Below are 22,885 nucleotides of genomic sequence, written 5' to 3' on the forward strand. Positions count from 1 at the left end.
ATTGCAATAGGGGCCCATACATTTCTACACTGAGAAGGAAGCATAAAAATCTATAGTGGAGGTCCACGAACACTGTTCCCTCTAAACTAAGTGGGAGTCCTCCACCTACAGTCCTGCCAGTGGGGAGCAGCTGTTTCACCATCATATTTTCAATAGTGAGGGACAGGAAAGCTCCACAGGATTCCAGACAACCTGCCTGTACCTAGAAAATGAAAATACAATATTAAGCAACCCCCCCCCCCCCCCAAGCAATGCAGTTGGAGGACTCCTGCTCAGCTTAAAGAAAAACAGTACCCAAGAACCCAAAACAAGTCAATTTAGAGCTTCAGGATCTTAAACTACAAGAATAAATTTTGAACTAGTAAATACGAAGCAGATGTGGTTTCAGAAGCGGAATAAAACAAGTAAGCTTTTGAAAATTAAGCTGTAGTAGTTTTGGACTCACCATTATATAGCTAAAATTAAAGACAAAAATTCCAGGGACAGAACAAATTTAAACAGTGTTTTGCAGAATTTTGGAGCCAGTCAAAAGCTTGTCTCTCGTTTTGACTGGGGAGCAGCAGAGGCCTTAGGCGCATGCTGTTGACGTGAGCGAGCACGCTGGGGCTGAGCCCGAGTAGGCTGGCGAGCCAAAGGAGTGCACCTACACCTAGAATAGTAAAAGGAATCGCTCCAGGCTTGCCAAAAACCCTCCCAGCTGAGGAGGTAGATGCAGAAGGCACCCGGCGGGAGAGAGAAGAAATTATATCAGTATGCTTCTTGATTTGCTCAGCGACCTCCTTAACCTCTCCAAAAAGGTTATCCCCCTGGCAAAAGGCATCCGCCAACCACTGCTGAACAGTGTTCCAAGTCAGAAACACACAACCATGAAAGTCTATGCATTACTATACTTTGTGCAGAGATCCTGGATGCCACATCAAAAAAGTGTTGTAAGTGCCCCTACCCAAGAACTTTCGACACGCCTTCTGCTGCTTCATCAACTGGCAAAAATGCTCGGCATGCTCCGGAGGGAGCACATCCACCAAGTTCGACAACTATCACACCAAGTTTCACAAGTAGACACTCGTGAAGAGCTGGTAGGACTGTATGCAGGAGAAGAGCACTGAAGCCTGGTACATCTTCCCAAAAGAATCCAGGGTTCTACCTTCTTTGCCTGGGGGCACCGAGGCATAGTCTCTAGTACTCCTGGCTCTCTTGGGAGTGGACTCCACCACCATGGAACTGTGAGGCAGTTGAGGTCCATCAAAGCCAGATGTACTGTGGATCCGACACTGGGTGTCAATCTTCTTGGGCATGACTGGGACCGACAGAGGGGACTCCCAGCGCCTGACGAGGACTTCCTTGAGCACCTCATGGAGAGGGGCAGTCACAGCCTCCTTAGGAGGAGATGTGTAGTCCAGGACCTTGAGCATCTTGGCCCTGGGCTCATCCTCCACTTCCAAAGGAAATTGAATCGCTTTAGTCATTTCCTTTACAAAAGGTGGAAATGAAAGGCTCTCGGGGGGGGGGGGGGGGGGGGGAAGACTGTCTTCTTTCAGGTGGAGGGGAGGGTTCAGAGAGAATCCCATAAGACTCATCTGAGGAAAAGTATCTGGGATCCTCCTCTGAAAACCATGAGCGCTCTTCCTTCGTGTCGGACATATCTCCCTATCAGATTGCCAAGACCGAACCTGCCTCAATGCCGAGGAACCATGTTCTTGAGAGTGGCGTCGACAAGTCGACTACCTCCTTGAAACCGGCAAAGCTTCCTCCAACGACGTCGGGGGGGATGTCGGCTTGTGTGGCAGTCGACACCGGGGCTGCAAGTGGCGCCAGTGTCGAAGGCCACACCACAAGCTGAGGGCCAGGCAGGGCCACAACATGAGGCAGAGTAGGTACAAGCACCCATGACACTAATGCACACCATTGCATAAGAACATCCAGAAGCTCTGGGAGCAAGGCCCGGATGCACTCATTGAGAGCCAACAGGGAAAAGCTGGGGTACCAGTTGAGGCACAGGTTGCAGAACTACTGGGGTCGATGCACATCAGCACCTCCTGTATGGAGGGGGAGCGATCCTCCCAGCACCGACGAATCCTTTGACGCCCCAGAGCTCCTGGCACCTTGCATTGAGAGTGACCGATAACGATGCTTCTTGGCTTTCACCTGAAGTGTGTGACTAAGACTCCTCGGTGCAGATGTCGAATCCTCATGTTGTCTCCCCCCTTCTTGCCTGCCTTTCTCGTGTGTTCTGTGGAATGCCCGCTCTGTCTGTAACAAACTTTCCTACATCCATGACCTCTTTATCTCTCGTACTCTCCATCTGCTTGCCCTAACTGAAACTTGGCTTCGCCCAGAAGACTCTGCTTCAGTCGCAGCCCTATGCCATGGAGGTTATCTTTTCTCCCATACTCCTCGCCCAGTTGGCCGCGGAGGTGGTGTCGGGCTACTACTTTCACCCTCTTGTAGATTTCAACCTCTTCTTCCACCTCAGTCTCACTGCTTTTCTTCCTTCAAAGTCCATGCCATCCGTCTATTCACTCCTCTGCCTCTCCTAGTAGCAGTCATTTATCGACCTCCTGATAAGTCTCTTTCTTCCTTTCTCACTGACTGACGCCTGGCTTTCCTTCTTTCTTGAACCTTCATCTCCTTTCCTCATTCTTGAGAATTTTAACATTCATGTTAATGATCCCTCTAACTCTTATGCTTCTCAGTTTCTCGCTTTAACATCCTCTTTCAATCTTCAACTGTGCTCCACTACCCCAACTCACGAGAATAGCCACTGTCTTGATCTTCTCAAACTGCTCACTCTCCAGTTTCTGTGCCTCAGCTCTTTCCCTCTCTGATCTGACCACCATCTGATAACTTTCACACTTAAACACCCTCCTCCCCAGTCCCGTCCAATCTTAACCAATACATTTAGGAATGTTCATGCTATTGACCCTTCTACTCTGTCCTCCAGTGTTTCAAATCTCTTCTCTACCACTTTGTTATCCAAGTCTGTCAATGAGGCTCTCTCTTCCTATTCTCTCCTCTGCTCTGGATACTCTTGCTCCTCCCATTCCCCGTTCTGTAAGGCGTACCAAACCCCAGCCTTGGCTGACCTCTAGAATTCGCTACCTACATTCCTACATTCCTGTGCCCGCTCTGCCGAACGCCTTTGGCTGAAATCACGTGCCCATGCTGACTTCATACATTTCAAATTCTTGCTGACATCCTTCCAGTCTGCTCTTTTTTTTTTTGTTACATTTGTACCCCGCGCTTTCCCACTCATGGCAGGCTCAATGCGGCTTACATACACAGGTACTTATTTGTACCTGGGGCAATGGAGGGTTAAGTGACTTGCCCAGAGTCAGAAGGAGCTGCCTGTGCCTGAAGTGGGAATCGAACTCAGCTCCCCAGGACCAGAGTCCACCACCCTAACCACTAGGCCACTCCTCCACTCCAAACAGGACTATTACATCCAGTTGACAAATTTTCTTGGCTCAAACTCTTGACGTCTCTTTGCCACACTGAACTCTCTCTTCAAAGTGCCTTCACCTCCAACTCCCCCTTCACTTTCTCCCCAGACTCTGGCTGAGCATTTTCATAAGGTTCACAAGATTAAACTTGAATTCTCAACCAAGTCACCTCCACCTCTCCTGCCCTTAGTCCATTCTCTCAACCCTCCAACCCCTGCTTCCTTTTCTGAAATCACTGAAGAGGAAACTGCACATCTTCTTTCCTCCTCAAAACTAACTACCTGTTCCTCTGATCCTATTCCCACCCATCTACTTAACACTACCTCTCCTACTGTCATCCCTTTTATCTGTCATATCCTCAATCTTTCACTTTCCACTGTGACTGTTCCTGATGCCTTCAAACATGCCATAGTCACACCACTCCTTAAAAAACCTTCATTGGACTCTACCTGTCCTTCCAAATATCGCCCCATCATATCCAAGATACTTGAATGTGCTGTTCACCGCCGTTGTCTTGACTTTTTCATCTCAAGCTATTCTTGATCCACTTCAATCTGGCTTTCGCCCTCGTCATCTAACTGAAACAGCGCTTGTTAAAGTCTCCAATGACCTGTTCCTGGCCAGATCCAAAGGTCTGTATTCTATTCTCATCCTTCTCGATCTGCTGCTTTTCACACTGTTGATCACAGCCTACTACTTGAGGAAATGAGTTGAAGGGGGTGGGGATAGTGTGTAATGAGCCTAAACCCATTGAAATACTGTGTAGACAAAGTACTATGAAGGGGAGGTATTTAAAAGTTTCATAGAATTATGGAACCAGGGTATAAGCAAGACTTAAAATATGCATAAGCTTGGGAAACAGACATTCCCGTGGAGTAGGAAACTGATCAGTGGCAATTATTTAAGCAAATACATAAGGGGGTGATTGTGAGGTATATGACTGAATATAGAAACATAGAAACATGACGGCAGATAAAGGCCATATGACCCATCCAGTCTGCCCATCCTCTGTAACCCCCAATTCTACCTGTTCCTAAGCGATCCCACATGCCTTTTTAAATTCTGGAACAGTCCTCGACTCCACCACCTTTCTGTGAAATAATACTTCTTCAGGTTACTCCTAAGGCTATTCCCTCTTAACTTTGTCATATGCCCCTTCGTTCCAGAGCTCTCCATTTGGAAAAGGCTCTCTTACTGTACATAAATGCCCTTGAGATATTTAAACGTTTCTATCATGTCTCCTCTCTTCCAGCGTATACATGTTGAGGTTCATAAGCCTGTCCCTATAATTTTTGCTTTCAAGGCCGCTTACTAATTTCATAGCCGCCCTCTGGACCGACTTCATCCTGTTTATATCTTTCCATAGGTGCGGTCTCCAGAACTGCACACGCAGTACTCCAAATGAGGCATCACCAGAGACTTATACAACGGCACTATCACCTCCTTTTTCCTGCTGGTCATGCCTCTCTTTATGCACCCAAGCATCCTTCTGGCTTTGGCTGTCACTTTTACTACCTGTTTGAAAGCTTTAAGGTCATCAGACACAACCACCCCCAAGTCCCGCTCCTCCTTCGCACACTGAAGCACTTCACCCCTATACTGTACCGCTCCCTCGGATTTTTGCGACTCAAGTGCATGACCCTGCATTTTTTGGGATTAAACCTTAGTTGCCAAATATCGGCCCATTCCTCTAGCTTCGCTAGATCTTTCCTCATGTCATTCACACCCTCCAGGGTGTCCACCCTGTTGCAGAGTTTAGTATCATCTGCAAAGAGGCAAACCTTACCAGCCTTCTGCAATATCGCTACAAAGACGTTAAAAAGAGCCGGCCCTAGGACCGATCCCTGTGGCACTCCACTGACGACATACTTTTCTCCAGAGCAAGCTCCATTTACCACTATCCTGTCTCCTACCATTCAACCAATTTTTAACCCAGTTACTCTAGGTCCCATACCAAGGGCACTCAATTTATTTATCAGTCGTCTGTGCGGAACCGTGTCAAAGGCTTTGCTGAAATCCAAGTATACCACATCAAGCACCCCTTCCACATCCAACTGTTTCGTCACCCAGTCAAAGAAGACAGTCAGATTCTTCTGACATGACCTGCCACTAATGAAGCCATGCTGCCTCAGTTCCCGCATTCCATGTAGTTCAAGAAATGTCACAATCCTCCTCTTAAGAAGTTTTTCCATTAGCTTACTCACCACAGAGGTCAGACTGACAGGTCTGTAAGCCCCAACCTCCTCCTTACTTCCACTCTTGTGCAAAGGAACTACATCCGCCCTTCTCCAGTCCACCGGGACAACTCCAGTTTCTAAGGAAGCATTGAAGAGGTCCGTCAGCGGAGCTGACAGAACTTCTCAGAGTTCCTTAAGCACCCTCGGGTGAATCCCATCAGGCCCCATCGCTCTGTCTACTTTTAGTTTGGCAAGCTCCTCACGAACACAGTCCTCCGTAAACGGGTCTTGGTCTACCATATATCCATCCCCTTTAGCCTTTGTTTTCTGCAGCCCTACCCCCGGTCTTTCATTCGTGAACACAGAGCTAAAATAATCTTTAAGCAGTCCACATATTTCTCTCCCTCAGCTTTGAGCCTCACAATGCTATTATGGCACTTCCTCTTGTCACTTACATATCTGAAAAAGGTCTTGTCCCCCAATTTTACTGTATTAGCTATCCTTTCCTCCATTTGCCGCTTCGCTTTCCTGATATCTTTTCCAGCTTCTCTTCGCTTATTTAGGTATTCTATCCTGTCTTCATCTTTCTGGAGTCGTCTTATAACGTGCAAAGGCTAGCCTCCTTTCCCTTATCTTTTCCGCTACTACATTCGAGTACCAGAGAGGCCTCCTTCTCCTCTTACTTTTATATAATTTTCTAACATAACTTTGGCACAGATGACATTACATGCTAGTATTTTGTTTAAAATATATGGGAATAAGTCAAAGCTTTGTTACAGAGAAAAAGTGGGAATGTGTCAAGATGCAGAGTCAACTTCTTAAAAAGACAATGTCAAATGGACCTTCACCCAACATGACACTACCTGACACCTTTCTGCTTAGAATAGCAGTAAGGCTAATGGTGGGGCAAGCCTGGAAGCAGACATACCATCACTGACTTCAGTACAGCAAGAACTGTGTACAGAATATGCACAGGTCACAGCTTACTACTCTTAGACATGACATGATAAACCTTCAAAATGTAGAGACCCTTGTTTGACAGCTGAATACTCAACACAGCTGTTTTAGGAAGAAATGAAAAAAGTGTCTTCTAGCATTCTTACATCTGGGTGAAAGATGGAATTACTGACCAATAACAGAAAAGTGAACAAGAGAAGGAGAGAAAGGTTTGGGGCGTTATGCTGGATTTGATCCTAAAACAGTATGCTACACCTTGCAACAGTTTACAATAAAATAAATAAAAATAACTTCTACCAGTGATTTCTCTTACAGTATATGTGAGATATCTTTCAGATTCAAAGATACAGAGCCACAGACAGATAAAAATCTCACTTTTTTCACTCAGTAATACTTACATTTGACCAATATATAGAATACAGTAAATGGATTTACCACTTACCCTGATCCATCCTGACAGATGAAAAAGACCCGCCATTCCATACATGCTGGAAACAAAGAAAATCATTCACAATTCTTTAAGAATTATCACTTAGTGATCTTCACTTTACAATGATTGAAATAATAATTTGCCTATCTTAACATTCTTCCTCCTCCATAGCATATTGCTCTCAGGCTGCCATCTTTAATCCATGTGATTCTTCTAGATTTATTCCATATCCCTTATCAAGACATCGATGAGAACTACTGAAATTCCAATTACAAAGAGGCCATTGTAATAAAATGGTATGTATGTTTGTACTGTGACTTCTTAGACATTCCCAGAAAAACAGGCAACAATCCCAATAAATAAAGAAAAAAAGGTATTCAAAACTTTTAGTTCACATTTTAAATCACGAGCTAAAAAAGTTAACCCAGAACACAGTAAAAATACAGTATACAAGAGTTAAAGTGCAGCGATAAAAATGTAATCATGATTAATTGTATGATTAAACATTTTAATCATGAGGTTAATTGCGCATAATCACAGCATGCTCCCAGCTTTCACCCAGGTTCTCTCATGTCCCCCTTCCCAGCCTCTCCTCGAGTTTCTTTCATGGCCCCTTTCCCCAGCCTCTCTACCCCTCCTCCTGCAGGGCTCCTTCCTCAGCGCTCCTTTAACGCCAACCTGCTCCCCATTTTTACCTCTACAGCAGGGCTCATTTTCACTTTCCTCGGTGTTCCTCATCTCCCCCTGCATGGCTGGGCTCTGCAGATACTCAAGTTATGCGGTGCAGTAAGTTGGGAAAATCTTGCGGTTTCAAATCCCACAAGACTAGTAGGATTTGAAAATTCCCAAATTCCTGCACTGTGGCAGCTCAAATATATGTAGAGCCTGGCCATGCAGGGAGAGATAAGGAGTGCCGAGGAAGGAGAATGGAGCCCTGCTGTAGAAGTAAGAGTGGGTCACTGGTCAGCATTAAAAAAAAAATTAGATTAGGCTGCATTAAAATGCATGGCCTCTGTTAAAATATTAGGGACCTGTTTAATAAGCCACGTTATAGGCGCGTTAACATTTCACACGTTAACTGTGTATGCGCCTACAATATCCCTATAGGCGCCTACACGGTTAGTTAAAAAACACTAACGCGCCTTAGTAAACAGGGCCATTAATGTGTTAATTGCCCACCCCTAATAAAAATACGTGCACAAAAGCATAAGTAAAAATGTTCATTAAGCTTAATGCACCTTTTATATCTGAAGGTGAACTAAAATATGGTATAACGTCCCTAACTTTTCTACTGTTTAAAAACGGAAGTTTAACTCACTGCTCTAACCACTGGATTAAAAACTTGAAGGTTTCCTAATCCAGTATTTCCCAAGTTGGTCCTGGAGTACTCCCTGGCCAGTTAGGTTATCCACAATGAATATGCTTGAAAGAGATTTGCATATACAGGAGGCAGTATATGCAAATCAATTTCATACATATTCAATGTGGATATCCTGAAAACCTGGCTAGCAAGGGAGTACTCCAGGACCGACTTGGGAAACACTGCTCTAATCTACCCAAGACCCTTGAGCCAGAGAGATCTACCACAGGACCCCCTCCACACCCACTAATACTAATCAAACACACAGATGCCTCTCCCCCTACCCACCCCCCCACACACACATACGGCTCCACACACCTATCCCTCAAGCATCTAAATGCCTCCCACTTGGATTACTCCCATCTATCAACTATGATGCTCCCCAACCATATAGCTACCTCTATCTATACATTCACTAACCCATCCCCTAATCAAGTACCCCCTAAAGATTAATGAGATGAGTGGGATTTGGTCCGGTGGCAGCAGAGTCTGTCTAACCCTAGGATTCTGCTGTCCTAACTTATCTAGATAGTTAACTGGGTATCAGCATTGAATACTGGCTGTACCCTGGTAACTTCTGGATGTGTCTTGGCTCTGCCTACAGGCCATCCCAACACTATCCGGATAAAGCCACTGACCCCAGCAAGCAGGACTTACCTGGCTTGGACGCACATACATACATAGAGAGAAAGAGAGCCCGATATTCAGACCCCGATATTCAGACTGCAAAAGAAGTAGACGTGCCACAATTGGCGCCGACTCCTGATAATCAATACCGAGCCATTTCCAGTGACCAGCACTGAATATCCGGTGGTTTTTTGGCAGCTCAAACTTAACCGGCTGAGGAAATATTCAGCAATGGCCAGTTAAATTTATAGTGGCCAAAGATAGGACTGCTATTTAGGATGTCTTAATTTAGCTTATATGTGCTAACTGCAAATATTCAGCAGAGATAACCAGCTATCTCCTGCTGAATATTAGTGGTTAGCCATCTAAATGCTATTTAACCAGCCAGAAATGGCTCCTGGCCAGTTAAATAGCACTGAATATCAGTCAGATATAGATAGATATATAGATATTTATAGAAGTATATATAGAAATATAGATATTAAATCATTCAGGATCTTAACCCTATTCCCTGCATTGTGCCTGAATTGTGTAGTAATCATTAATCCTTTTAGTTGAAACCAAGTACATGTAAGTGTTAAATGGGATTGGTAAGGAAGTATGTCGCACCTGTGAAAAATAAAATCCCTGGAACCGTACATTCCTACTTCTCATCTAATGTTTCCTCCATTACAATTCTATGAGGTAAGCTTCTAAATATGGTGCGATGAGTCTCAATAGTAAAGGAAATATCAGAACAAAAGAACAGTAAATCTGGAATGCATAGGGAACTGCAAGCAAGAAAACTGATGGGGCACTAATTCCACCTAAATTTCTGGATACAGACAAGAGAAAGATTCCTACTTTTACTATGAGAAAGATAAGCTCTACTTACGTAATAGATGATGGAGATTTCCATCCTGCCACAGGTTCTACGGATTCCCATTTCTTTTCTAAGATGTAATTCTGGAATTCTTCTGATGTCCTTGAGCCAAGATATCTGCGAAAGACTCCATCCTTGGCACTATAGAGCACAGATACATACTGTAGTAACTTTTACATGGATGTCTTCAACACATCAGAAATAGTCACGTTAAAACTATAGTAAAAGCCTTAAGCCTAACAGTATTACATGATATTATATATATATATATATATAAAAATTTACAGTGACTGAGGAAATAGAGAACCCCTGGATTTTGCCATCAACCTTTGTTGTTTGGCGGGGCTGGTGGTTGGGAGGCGGGGATAGTGCTGGGCAGACTTATACGGTCTGTGCCCTGAAGAGCACAGGTACAAATCAAAGTAGGGTATACACAAAAAGCAGCAAATATGAGTTATCTTGTTGGGCAGACTGGATGGACCGTGCAGGTCTTTTTCTGCCGTCATCTACTATGTTACTATGTAACAGCGTAATTTAAGCAAATTTGGAAACTCTGTACCAAAATAAGCATTAATCAACACTTTGCATAATTGACCACCAAAATTGACCACCAAAACTCACCGCTTATTTACTTTTTCTACCATGCAAATGTGACGGCAGTCACCGTTCCAGTCCTCCAACTTTACTGCTGCTAGTTGGGGATAGTGATTCAACATTGTGTTTTCAATCAATCACTAGGAACAGGTAGGTTCCTGGAGTCCTACAGAGCTTGCCCGTCCCTTATTTATTTATTTTTGTTACATTTGTTACCCCGCACTTTCCCACTCATGGCAGGCTCAATGCGGCTTACATATTATATACAGGTACTTATTTGTACCTGGGGCAATGGAGGGTTAAGTGACTTGCCCAGAGTCACAAGGAGTTGCCTGTGCCTGAAGTGGGAATCAAACTCAGTTCCTCAGTTCCCCAGGACGAGAGTCCACCACCCTAACCATTAGGCACTGTCAGGACTGTAGATAGAGGACTCCCACTCAGACTCGAAGAAACAGTGACGGCAGTGTGATGTCGTTATTTATACTAACTGTGAAATGGTGTTTACTGAAGAAGATATGATTGAGTTTTTAAAACAAATTAACTCCAAGCATTACAGTGCCAAATAACTTATTGCTAAATTTCTGACAAAGAATTGGATATTGAGCTTAAATAAGCTTCTCAAAAAGATTGATAAAACTGGTACAACAGAACATCAAAAAGGGTGTCGACTGCACAGGAAGAACTTAATCAAATATTTAAGTGATGCTGCAGTAAGACTTGAGATACAGGCCTTTGTGCTTGGGTGTCTGCTCAGGGAGGATATTTTGAACAAATTCTGACTGAAATTAACCTTATTTACTTTACAGGAGTGGTTTTGTGTTTGTTACTAATTGAAAAAGGTCACATAAGATTTTTCCTAAATGTTCACTGGAAAAGTGTTACATTTGTTCAAACTTTTGAGTCCTATTTTACAAGGTACGTGAAAACAGCATTAGGGTGTGGAAGTGTGTACTGTTATTGCTTTATTTATTTTAATTTATTTGGATTTTGCTCACACCTTTTTCAGTAGTAGCTCAAGGTGAGCTACATTCAGGTACACTGGATATTTCTCTGTCCCAGGAGGGCTCACAATCTAAGTTTGTACCTGAGCAATGGAGGGTTAAGTGACTTGTCCAAGATCACAAGGAGCACCAGCAGCGGGATCTGAACCAGCCACCTCTGGATTGCAAGATCGGTGCTCTAAGCACTAGGCCACTCTTCCACTTTGGTTGATGTGTCTGTTTTATTGAGCATGTGAAATTAAAACGCACACACACGCTCAATAAAAAAAAAAAAAACACATCAACATGCTTAGTGAAATAAGTATTAAAACATGTTTGAAGCTTTTTAATGTTATCTCCTCCTAGTTAGTTGCAAAGCCCAATTTTATATAGGATTATCCAGGTCAAAACATTCAAAATCTGAAGTATTCATTTGTTAAAAAAAAAGTCTCACTGAATGTGGAGTTTTTTTTCTTTTTTTTTTAAATAAAGTCACAGAAAAATCTGTCTGTTTGGTGGCACATTCAACAGAACAGCCATTTTATAAAAAAAAAAAAAGTGGCATCACTTGAAACTGAGTACATGTAAGTGTACTCCTCCCAATTCCAAATAAGTAGTTGGCAGACAGTTTTGTATGCCCCAAAGCAGGTGTTGATGGAGCAAACAGGTATTTCCATCACAAAATAGGAAATACACACATACTTCAGAAGTCTATCCAGTCATAACCCCTCCTCCCTGTAACCTGTGAATTCCATGGGTACACATACATTTTTACATGAAAGAAATGGCTTTTCCAAACTCATTACTAACACGCTGGCTATTTAATGTGACAAGAAAAATGTAGCTGTTTTGTATCCTAACACATTAGGGGCCCTGTTTACTAAGGCGCGCTAGATGTTTTTAGCACACGCTAATGATAGACACCCCCATATATTCCTATGGGTGTCTAGTGTTAGTGAGCGCTAAAAATGTTAGCGTGCACCTACAGCGCAGATTAGTAAACAGGGCCCTAGGAGTCAAAAATTCTACTGCATATCACCTTCTGATCATCCCATCCATACTGTCATTATAATTCACTTACGTTTTCTGATATCATCATTCACTCATTCTGTTCTGATCCAAAAGCTAACCAAGAAATGTATTACCTATTCTATTAAGTTACTAGCCATCACCATTTTTTTTTCATTTGTTAACCTTTATTTTCATTCATGATCCCTAAGAGCTGTTCTGCCAAAGGTTTATCCAATCTGACTCCATCTTAATACTAAAATATGTTACATGACCCCAGATGTTGAAAACACAAAGTAGCAGCTGTCCATTCCCCTGCTCTCTCATTCGCTTCGTCTTTCCCCATTTATATAAAGTATAAAGGTGGCAACGGAACCAACAACAGTAACAAGGTCCTGGGCGGACTCCTGCCACTAGTACTGTTGTCTTCATCCTTTGAATGAGTTGATGGAAAATGAAGCTGTTGAGGGAAGGAAAGAACATGGAGGTCTGATATTTATTTTTTTTCATCGTTAACTAGGGTCACATAAATTTTAAGTGTTAAAATGGGGTCAAATTAGATAAAGTTTGGGAAACACTGAACTATAGAACATGACTAGACACAACTTGTAGGCTCCACATATACTTAAATAAACAATAGGACAATACCACTGCGTTTGAAACAAATGAAATTTTACCATCCAAAGTGGCTCAATCAATTAACAGTTGCTATTCAACTTTTTAAAAAAAATTTTAAATATACACCTGTTTTTGAAATATTCAACTTTTTTTTTTTTTTTTTTTAACTTTTTTAAACTTTTTTAAATATATGTAAAAAAGGAGGAAAAAAGCCTCTGTATTCCCGTTTTCAGTACATATTTGTGTCTGTTAACCGGGATGGAATCTTCATAGGCTAAAAAACCTCCTCTTATTTTTAATCAACAAAAACACATCATTGTGACGAACACTTATCTTTTAGTGCCGTCCTTGCCGTTGCCATCCCGGTTAACAGACACAAATATGTACTGAAAACGGGAATACAGAGGCTTTTTTCCTTTTTTACATATATTTAAAAAAGTTTAAAAAAGTAAAAAAAAAAAAAAAAGTTGAATATTTCAAAAACAGGTGTATATTTAAAAATTTTAAAAAAAAGTTGAATAGCAACTGTTAATTGATTGAGCCACTTTGGATGGCTCCACATATACTGCCAAAACTAACCCAGGCCTTTTATTTTAGCACAAAAGATGAGAACAACTTTATTTACAAAAAAGACTTACTGGAAAATTGTAGGGAGTGTGGTGACAAAGAAACGGCCACTCAAACCTAGATTTAAAAAACAAAAAAACACACCACATTAAGTAAAGATACATCACTATGAGTAAAAACACCACAAACTAGAACAGTACATTTTTCCTAACATGAACTACAGATTAAAGAAATCTGTTAGGAGCATTTAAGATCAAGATTTAGTCAGCAGACTTGTATTTCAACTGGAGCAGCAACTGTTTTGGAACGGCAGAATATTAAAGAAGCTAATGGATGAAAAGGAAACTATCAAAATGTCCACAAACCCTAAAAATTCCTGATCATACAGGAGCAAACAACTACTGTTAAGAAAAATAATAAGTAAAATAAAAGGAATTTTACCCCTTGCAAAGCAACGTGCCATTCATGCACCCAGGCACCAATGCAGAAGCCATACACCAGCAGCAACATGCAGTTAATGAGGGGTAAGCAGAAGTGTTGGTGAATAATACAGAAATAGGTTTGGCATGGGAGTTGGCTCACACAGTAGACATAGACGTACAGTACATTAAAATAAGTGTAAAGTAGGCTATTGTACCACAATACAGAGAAGTTTTTAAGGGAGCACAATGTGAGAAAATTACCACCAGGACTGAGGCAGCGTAAAGGAGTTATAAGTTTATTAGAAATTTAATATCCCACCCAACAGGGCAACCATCTTGGTGGTATACAGGCCAAAAAGAGAAAGGGAGAAAATACTAACAGAGACAAACATGATACAGAAGGGGTAAGATGGAATTACAATGTAAAAATAGGAAAGAGTATAGGAGGAAAAACAGCAAGGGAGGGAAACAGATTTACCAGGTATATGTTGCCTCATCCAGAGCAGCTAAGAATACACATCTTGAAAAAGAAAAGTTTAAAAAGTGGCAAAGAGGTAATCTGTCTGAAATGGGCCAGTAGGGAATTCCATAGTTTTGGACATTGAAATGAGAACATGGCAAGTCAAATATGTTCATGAAAAATTCCACAATGAGTGAGAATGGTAAGGAGTTGAGCAGATCTGAGAGTGCGAGTTTGAGAACAGGGAGTGAGGTATTATGAGAGGTAAAGAGGTTCCGAGAAGGTGAGGGTTTTGAAGATTAGCAGGAGATCTTAAAGGTGATGTGGCGTGGGACAGGTAATCAATGGGAGGTTTTAAGGTGACAAGTTAACGTGATCATATTTTCTAAGATGGTAGACGATTCTGATAACAGTGTTTTAAACCAACTCGGTAACGATCTTTAGCACAGAGTCTAAGATAAAGAGAATTGCAGTAGTTTATTTGTGTGATAACTAGAGACTGTACAAGGATGTTGGGAGCAGCAGGATACAATAGAGGTTGGGCTGATCTAATGAGACGTAAACTTATAAAAGGAACATTGAACAACCTTGGATATTTGCTCACTAAGGGTGAGTGTGGAATCAAAACTAAATCCAAGAATTTGCGTACAATGAACCTGGGAGACAGAGCAACCATTAAGAAGGATAGAAGATAGAAGTGGCTGATTTGAAGAAGGGGAGAATAATATAACTTTAGGTTTTTCTGGGTTAAGAATCAGCTTATTTTCTGTAAGCCATGACGTAAATTTGCTTAAGATGGGTGTTAAGTGACAACATATCTTTTTGATCAGCTGAATCTATAGGACACAGGATTTGAATGTCATCTACATACACAAAAGAAGTCGATGGATTGTGCTACTGTTAAGAAAGGGGGGGGGGGTCCATGAAAATATTGAAGAGCAAAGGAGAGAGAATAGACCCTTAGGGAACACCTATTGAAAGGTGAAAATGAATGGACTGCGTGTCATTGGAATAGACAATATTGTTTTCCAGGTAGGAGACGAACCATTGGTGAACGTTGGCTGTGACTCGTATAGAGAGTAGGCGAGACAGCAGAACAGAATGGTCTAAGTCAAAAACAGCGGAAAGGTCTAGGGAGAGGAGAAGTACTGGTCTAAACTTATCCAGGAATAGCGAATAATATTGGTGATGCCTAACAATGTTTGTTTCAGTGCTATGATGCTGGCAAAAGCCAGTCTGGTTTGGGTGCAGGACATTAGTTTGATTAATGATATCAGTAAGTTGAGAATGAACAATTTTTTAAACAATCTTTATGAGAAAAGAAAGGTTGGCTGTAGGCCTGTAGTTTGATTGGTCACTGAAAGGCAGTTTGAAGTCTTTGAATTTAGGATAATGATTGAAGGGTAGAATGATGGATTGATACTTTTTAACCAGAGTCAAAGGTTGGGGATCCAGAAGAGTGGTGGTAGATCACATCTGGGACAGTATTTTGGAGAAGTCAGAGAATATAGAGATATGAAAGCTAGATAGTGCTGGTAGAGAAGGTAGGGTAGAAGTTGGGGGGGGGGGGGGTGGCGAAGTAATAGAAGATGGAGAAGGATTAGGATGAAGTCCATTACTGAAACGGCCTCGGAGAGTTGGGATTTTAGATTGAAAATGCATTGCAAGTAATTGTACTGGTGGGTTGGGTTTGTCCACATGGTTTGAAGAATTTTTGAATGTAGTTAAGTGTCTTAAGGTTCTATATAAAAATCGCTATATTGGGGGCTTTAGTAATTTTAGCAGAGTAATATATATATATTTTTGGCGGTAGCAATAACCTGTTTGTAAGATTGAGCGGCTGCCTTAAAGGCAAGGGGAAAAAAAGTTGGTAGAGAGACATAACCATTTTCTTTCTGCCCGTCTCAATTGTCATTTATGGAGACGCAGGTCAGAGGAATACCATGGGTCAGAGTGGCGACTGGGATAGGAAGAGGTGTGTACAGTTAAGGGGGCCAGGAAATCGCAGCCCTCCTTTAAGTCAGAATTCCAGTATGCAATTTTCACTTCTAAAGAAAATGTATTGAAAGAGGAAATATCTAAGTGAAGATGTTCAGAAAGAGATGATGTGATTTTAGAAAAGTCCCTGGAGGAAGATGTTTTAAGGGGACAGTAGGTGAAGCGGAAGTTGTGAGATTAAATAAAATAAGAGAATGGTCTGACCAGGGGATAGGTTGAACTGAAGCCAGATGTAAAGCTTTGGCATCATTTGCTAGTGACAGAATTAAGTCTAGAGTGTGACAGTTTCAGTGGGTAGGACCAGCCACACGTTGGGTGAGATTGACATCTTAAATACGGGTAAGGAGGACTGAGGAACAGGGGGAAGAATGTTTGTCAATATGAATATTACGGTCCCCTAAGATGATAGGCCATACATTATTAAGACAGTGATCAATGATAAGTTAGTGAAGACAGTTAAAAGAGGCAGCAGACAGAAGAAGGAGGTGAAAAATGAGCAAGAAATCAGCAGGGGTGGAACCTGAGAGGTGAAAATGAAGGGCCTCGACGGGGAAGTAGGGGGCAATGTTAGATTGAGAGTAGCTAATTCTAGGCAAGAAAATAATAGTGATACCCCCACTGTGGAGGTTTGGGTGACTATGATAAAGGGGAAAGGCACTTTATATACCGCCTTTCTGTGGTATTTTGCAACTACATTCAAAGCAGTTTACATATATACAGGTACTTATTTTGTACTTGGGGCAATGGAGGGTTAAGTGACTTGCCCACAGTCACAAGGAGCTGCAGTGGGAATCGAACCCAGTTCCCCAGGATCAAAGTCCGCTGCACTAACCACTAAGATAAGTATAGTCTGCAGGAAGCACCAATTTTAAATATGAAGCATCAGAGTCAGTGAGCCAAGTTTCGGTTAGACATAGAATATCTAAGTGTTACTATTATAAGATCACGGATTCAGAAATATTTATTGCTGATTGAATGGCAGTTAAGAAAGCATAGCTGTATTGGAAAACTGGGATTGAGCCGAGGGAGAAAGCAGTTAGCGGGATAGTGATTAACTGTCCAGATCAGCCTTTCCCAACCAACTCCTTTGGGGCAAACTTAGTCAACTGTATGAGATAGATCTGCCTGCAATTGAGGCAGTGCATCTATCTCATGCATGTTCATTGTGAATATCCTGAACTCGATGGGACTAAGTGTGCCCCGAGGACTGGGTTTGGAATGGCTTAGATAAAGAAGGTGCTCTAGGGTTCCGCCGAGGGTGGTGTCCCCAGAACACCAGGATGGGCTGGTGAAGACACATATACAGAAGTATAGAACGAAGCTTACCCATGATAAGAACAGACAGAGCCCTCAGGAGGCACACAAAGGAGCACGCCTTGCTCCTTGGATGCGTTCCTTCAGCTCATCCTCTGCACCATACGTACCTAAGTACCAATATAATTCTATAAAAAAACATGCAGGAGCATTACTGCGTAGCTGAGAGGGGGTGGAGCATGGAAGGATGTGTCTCCAAATTTCTTTACACATATATAGCCTATAGTCTGCTTTACAGAGTATGCATTTTAGCCTCCGGCTCCAGGACAACATCCTGCTTCTTTACAGCCTATTCCCTCCCCTCTAATGGAAGGGATGGGTATAACAGTAGCCCCCCTAGAGCACCAGGCTGAGGAATGTGGGAATAATGTAACCGTTAGTGCAGTGGATTGAGAACCTGAGGAACTAGGCTCAGTTCCCATTGTGCACTCCTGTGAACTGGGCAAAGTCACTTAACCCTCCAGTGTCCCAAGTAGAAAACTTAGAATGTGAGCCCACTAGGGACATAATAAATATAAACCACTTTGGTTGTAACATAGAAGGGTGGTATATTAAATCCATTACTGTTTACATCATGCTGTCACCATCACCCCTTCTGTCACTACAACAAGGTTCTCCACGGCTGCTCATTGGTGGCTATATTACTGAGAGACAATCAACTAACTTCACTATCCCAATGTGTCTCTTCACCAGGCCAGACATGGAATGGGGGAGGGGGGAAGGGCCCAGAATGCTTCCACCCAGCCATCTTACACTATCTAGCCTGGCAATGGTCATGCTGTCCTTCCCTAGACAACTGCATCCACCTACAACCCTCTTTCCCCTACAGATTTTTTTTTTTTACTCATTAAGAGTTTGCAGCCTGAATATTCAGTCATTTCCAATTTAAGTATGATATATATATAAAATGTGAGAGACTTTTCTTAAGGTAACAATTGTTAATATATACAAAAAAAAAAAAAAAACACCACAGTGAAGGCATGACGATTAGCACTTCCACTCACAAATTTCAAACCTACCTTGATTTGACCCCTATCACAAATGTTATCACTATGATCAGTATGAACATATGTATTTCTCTTTTCAACCAAAACAACTGTTGAAAAGAAATTACATGTCAAAAACATATTTGTCCATCTGTCTCGGGACAATTATAACTCTCCAGAATCTTAATGCAATGGTACTAAAATTTGGCATGGGTAAAACCCTGGAAAAGATGCAACAAGTTCAAAATTTGGCTTAATAGGGCCACAGGTTCAAAAGAAAAAAAAAAAAGCCCCTCACCACAGCTCCTCAAATATTCCAATGCATTGCTATGGGAGAAAAATTTCAAATAGCTGCTGTACAGAAACATACATTGAAACACTGCAGCTAGGGAACTGCTCCTTTCCAACTGCCCCTCCCTTCTAATCTCCTGGTCACAAACACAGAGAGCCAACACAGATACACACACATGCAAACAGAGAATACAGATAAAACAGAAATGCAAGACTGGAAATTTCAAGATGAATACTCCTAATACTTTCCTTCCACGCCACCCTCCTCCTCCCCCTCCCACCCCACTGTTGCTTGCTGGGATAGCTCTTAAAAATAGTAATGTATATTTAGGGTTATTTTACAAAGCCTCCTTAGCGAATCCCATGCAGCAAATTAGAGGAAGCCCACAGGAACTGAATGGGCTTCCTCTGATTTACCATACAAGAATCGCTAGAGTACTTTCCTTCAACGCCACCCTCCTCCTCCCCCACTGCTGCTTGCTGGGATAGCTCTTAAAAATAAAAATGTATATTTAGGGCTTCTTTTACAAAGTCTCGTTAGCGAATCCCATGCAGCAAATTACAGGAAGCTCATAGGAACTGAATGGGCTTCCTCTTATTTATCACACAAGAAGAGTGGCTTTGTAAAAGAGGACCTTAATTTTCTCTGCTGTAAATTCTACTGTGAAACCTCATGCCTCAACTGCACTGCTATCCTAATGGATACTAATATATATATATATATATATATAAATATCTGGAGACTGAAGTATACAATTTTTCTTCTAGTTGTGTGTGTACTACCATCTAGTAGTGGTGAAGCTCAGCAATACCTGTTGCCTTGGTATGGTGACAGTTTGCTAAAAAGTAAAATGTAAATTTTTATAATCTGTTGACAGCGATATCTAATGATAGTGTGTCATACTTCCAATTGATCTTTCCAAACCTAAATGTGAGATCTGTGCCATTTAGACTACCTCATCTCGACTGCTAGACTACACTAACACATATACACACACACAGAGAATGGAGATACAAAGAGAGACTTTAGAAAAAAAATTCCATGAGCTATATTATCCACATAGTTTCTGTACTTTTTTTTTTTTGGCATGGAATCCTTTTTCTACAGGACAGTACCTGGTTCTTCAGCGACATCCACTTTTCCAACATTAATTTCCAGAGATTTACTACTTTTGGCAAAATTCTCCCAGTCTGACTCAATCTGCTGACATGCTGGGCACCATGGGGCATAGCTACAAACAGAAAAGATATATTGTACAATAAAAGACAGAAATAAAATCAGTGGCAAATTAAGCAAATAAAACTTGGGGGGGGGGGGGCATTTTCAAAAGGACATCCAAGTCAGAATTTGGATATCCTGCCCATGATGCCCATGGGGGGGAAAAAAAGCCCATATCACAGCCATTTTCAAACAGAAACTATAATGGGGTTTCCTGTTAAAAATATGTGAGAACGTCCAAAATGAACATCCATTTTACAAATTGAAACTTCCAAATTATGAAGGTCAAAAACCAGGGACAAAGATGTGTGTCTGGCAGCATTTTTTTCAAAAATAGCCACACAGACATCCTTGTAGCCAAAGGGGCAGCCCAGTGGTCAATGCAGTGGACTGCAAACCAGGGCACCCAGATTCGTATCCTCCTACAACTCTTATAAGACTGAGACCTTCAGTAACAGGGAAATACCTACTGTATGTGACTGCAACACCTTTTTGCACTTGGAGTCGGGGAGTGCGGAGGGAGTTGGGAGGCATGGGGTGGGTTCAGGGTCCACTGGACTATCGAGGCTTTTTGCATTTGTGGACAGGGGGTTGTGGGGACAATGCCAAAATCTCTGGGGGTGGGGGGTTCATGCACTTGAGTGCCTACCTTATGGGGGCAGTCTGCTTGCACTACTATACAGAGCAAGCAGCCTGCTGCCCATAATGACAGGTCCAGACCAGCCATAAAATTCTGCATGTTAAAAGGTTGGCACTCTGTGCACGGAACTGTTTATACATTACTTGGAATGCTCATTTTAATACTAATGACCTCCTTGTAATGCATTTGCAGAGTGCTTTCTGTAGCTGCTAACCACACACATTAGAGCTACGGAAAACCCTTTGTGCATTACTTGCTAAATTATGTTTGCTTTAGACGGCTACAACCAGTCAAAAGCAAACAAAGAACAGTAAGCTTTGTGCATCGGGCCCTTAATCCTTCAGTGGTCAGATGCTCAATCACAGCACCCTGGTCGAATTAGGTCTAAATAAAAATCATCCTAATTTTTAGACTTGACCATTTCTTCCCATTTAATTACCACTGTTGGACATCCTAATTTTGGTCCCTCCTTAGTCCTGCCCAAAACATGCCCCCTTGCTATTTAGGAGAAACTGCAGTGTAAGATGCTGTGGATCTGGAAAACTTAGGGTTAACATTTTTGTCTGAAAATGTAAGAAACCGCCTTCAGCGAGTTCAGAAGATGCAATTCTCATCGGACATTAAAGGGCCATACTTGGTTAGTACGTGAACAGGATTGTTTCTAAATTTACACTAATGAGGAGCCCCAAGATGGAGGAAGGAGAATAACTTGGTACAAGGTGTTTATCTCTAGATAAAAAATTACTATTGAAAACTGTTTTATTTCTTCCCAAGACACAAAATATTGTATAATTGTTAGACTTTCCTTATCAATAGTTGAGAAATACCATGTTTTGCTTTTCTTAAAAAACATTTGTCACTCAAAAGACCCCTGTCCTTTGTATTTTTGGAATGAATATAATCTATTACCTCATCTGTGGTTTCAGAGCTATAAATGTAACCATTTGCACTACTAGCAGAGAGATGTCTCTATCAGTCTCCCACTGTGTTAACAAGATACCTTATGCAAATCTAAAATTAAAAAAAAAGACCAGTTTCACTGATCACTTGTAGATTGTGTTTTGTTCTTCAGAATCTATTTTCATCAACGACCAAATTCTGCTGCTCCAAAATTGCAATTTGGACATTTCTGGCAGATGTACCTTTTTATTTTTTTGTTGCCATTTTGAGATATGTGCTTTGAAAATGCGCCCCATAACCTCACAGGTGAATATTTTTTTATTACGTAAAATACACTACAGAAGAAACTGAAGAACCTTTGTGAAAACCTTCTCTCCTTACCTAAATGCTCTGGATTTTCACAAAGGGATCACATCACCCCAAAAGATGTTTATCCTCGGGAGGCAAAACAGCGTGTCATAGATGAGATATATTGATGAAATATTCAACACACAGGAAAGAAAAAAAAAAGGAACCAGATCTGCCTTCCACTCTACTCAGACACACCTAGAAACTGTATCTCTCTGTTTTGTGATGGTGTTGGACTAGACTTGTGCAGTGTCTTATTTAGGAGTCTCACAGCCTTGGCTGTGAGTGGATAACAGCAGTTGAGCAAGCCTAAATGGGGGGGGGGGGGGGGGGGGGGGGGAAGTTAAAGGTAGGATCAGGTATAGGTGACAGTGAGGGAAGGTTTTAAGGCTCCTTGTTTGGGTGTGGGAATGCCAGGGAAAGAATTTGGAATGTTGGAGATATTGGCGGGCAGATAATATTTTTTGTGTGGGAGGGAAGTGGTTCATGAGAGCAGGTGGGAGTTTCATGGTGATCACCCAACCCTTCCCTCCGTATTTCTGGTGTATTTGAGGGTGGGGTTTTTTTTTGGGGGGGGGGCAGAATGTTTTGGGTTTTTTTTTTTTTTAACTGATAAGAAGCCCTTGCCTAAATTAAGTGAAAATTGTAAAGTATATGCTACATCATGTGCGGCACTGCCATGGTGAT

At 41.8% G+C, this 22,885-nt stretch overlaps 1 protein-coding gene across 1 annotated transcript in view; it reads right to left on the bottom strand.

The window, feature by feature from the left end:
• Nucleotides 1-22,885, bottom strand: part of TMX4 (thioredoxin related transmembrane protein 4) — a 110,532-nt gene that overhangs the window by 47,066 nt on the left and 40,581 nt on the right. Inside the window, exons 2-5 of the mRNA XM_030196315.1 lie at nt 20,208-20,323; nt 13,692-13,737; nt 9,866-9,994; nt 7,017-7,062 (exon numbers count right to left, since the gene is read on the bottom strand). Coding sequence (XP_030052175.1) covers nt 7,017-7,062; nt 9,866-9,994; nt 13,692-13,737; nt 20,208-20,323 — 337 coding nt within the window. The remainder of the gene's footprint in view (nt 1-7,016; nt 7,063-9,865; nt 9,995-13,691; nt 13,738-20,207; nt 20,324-22,885) is intronic.

This window comes from Microcaecilia unicolor, chromosome 3 (assembly GCF_901765095.1).
Source record: "Microcaecilia unicolor chromosome 3, aMicUni1.1, whole genome shotgun sequence".
NCBI lineage: Eukaryota > Metazoa > Chordata > Amphibia > Gymnophiona > Siphonopidae > Microcaecilia > Microcaecilia unicolor.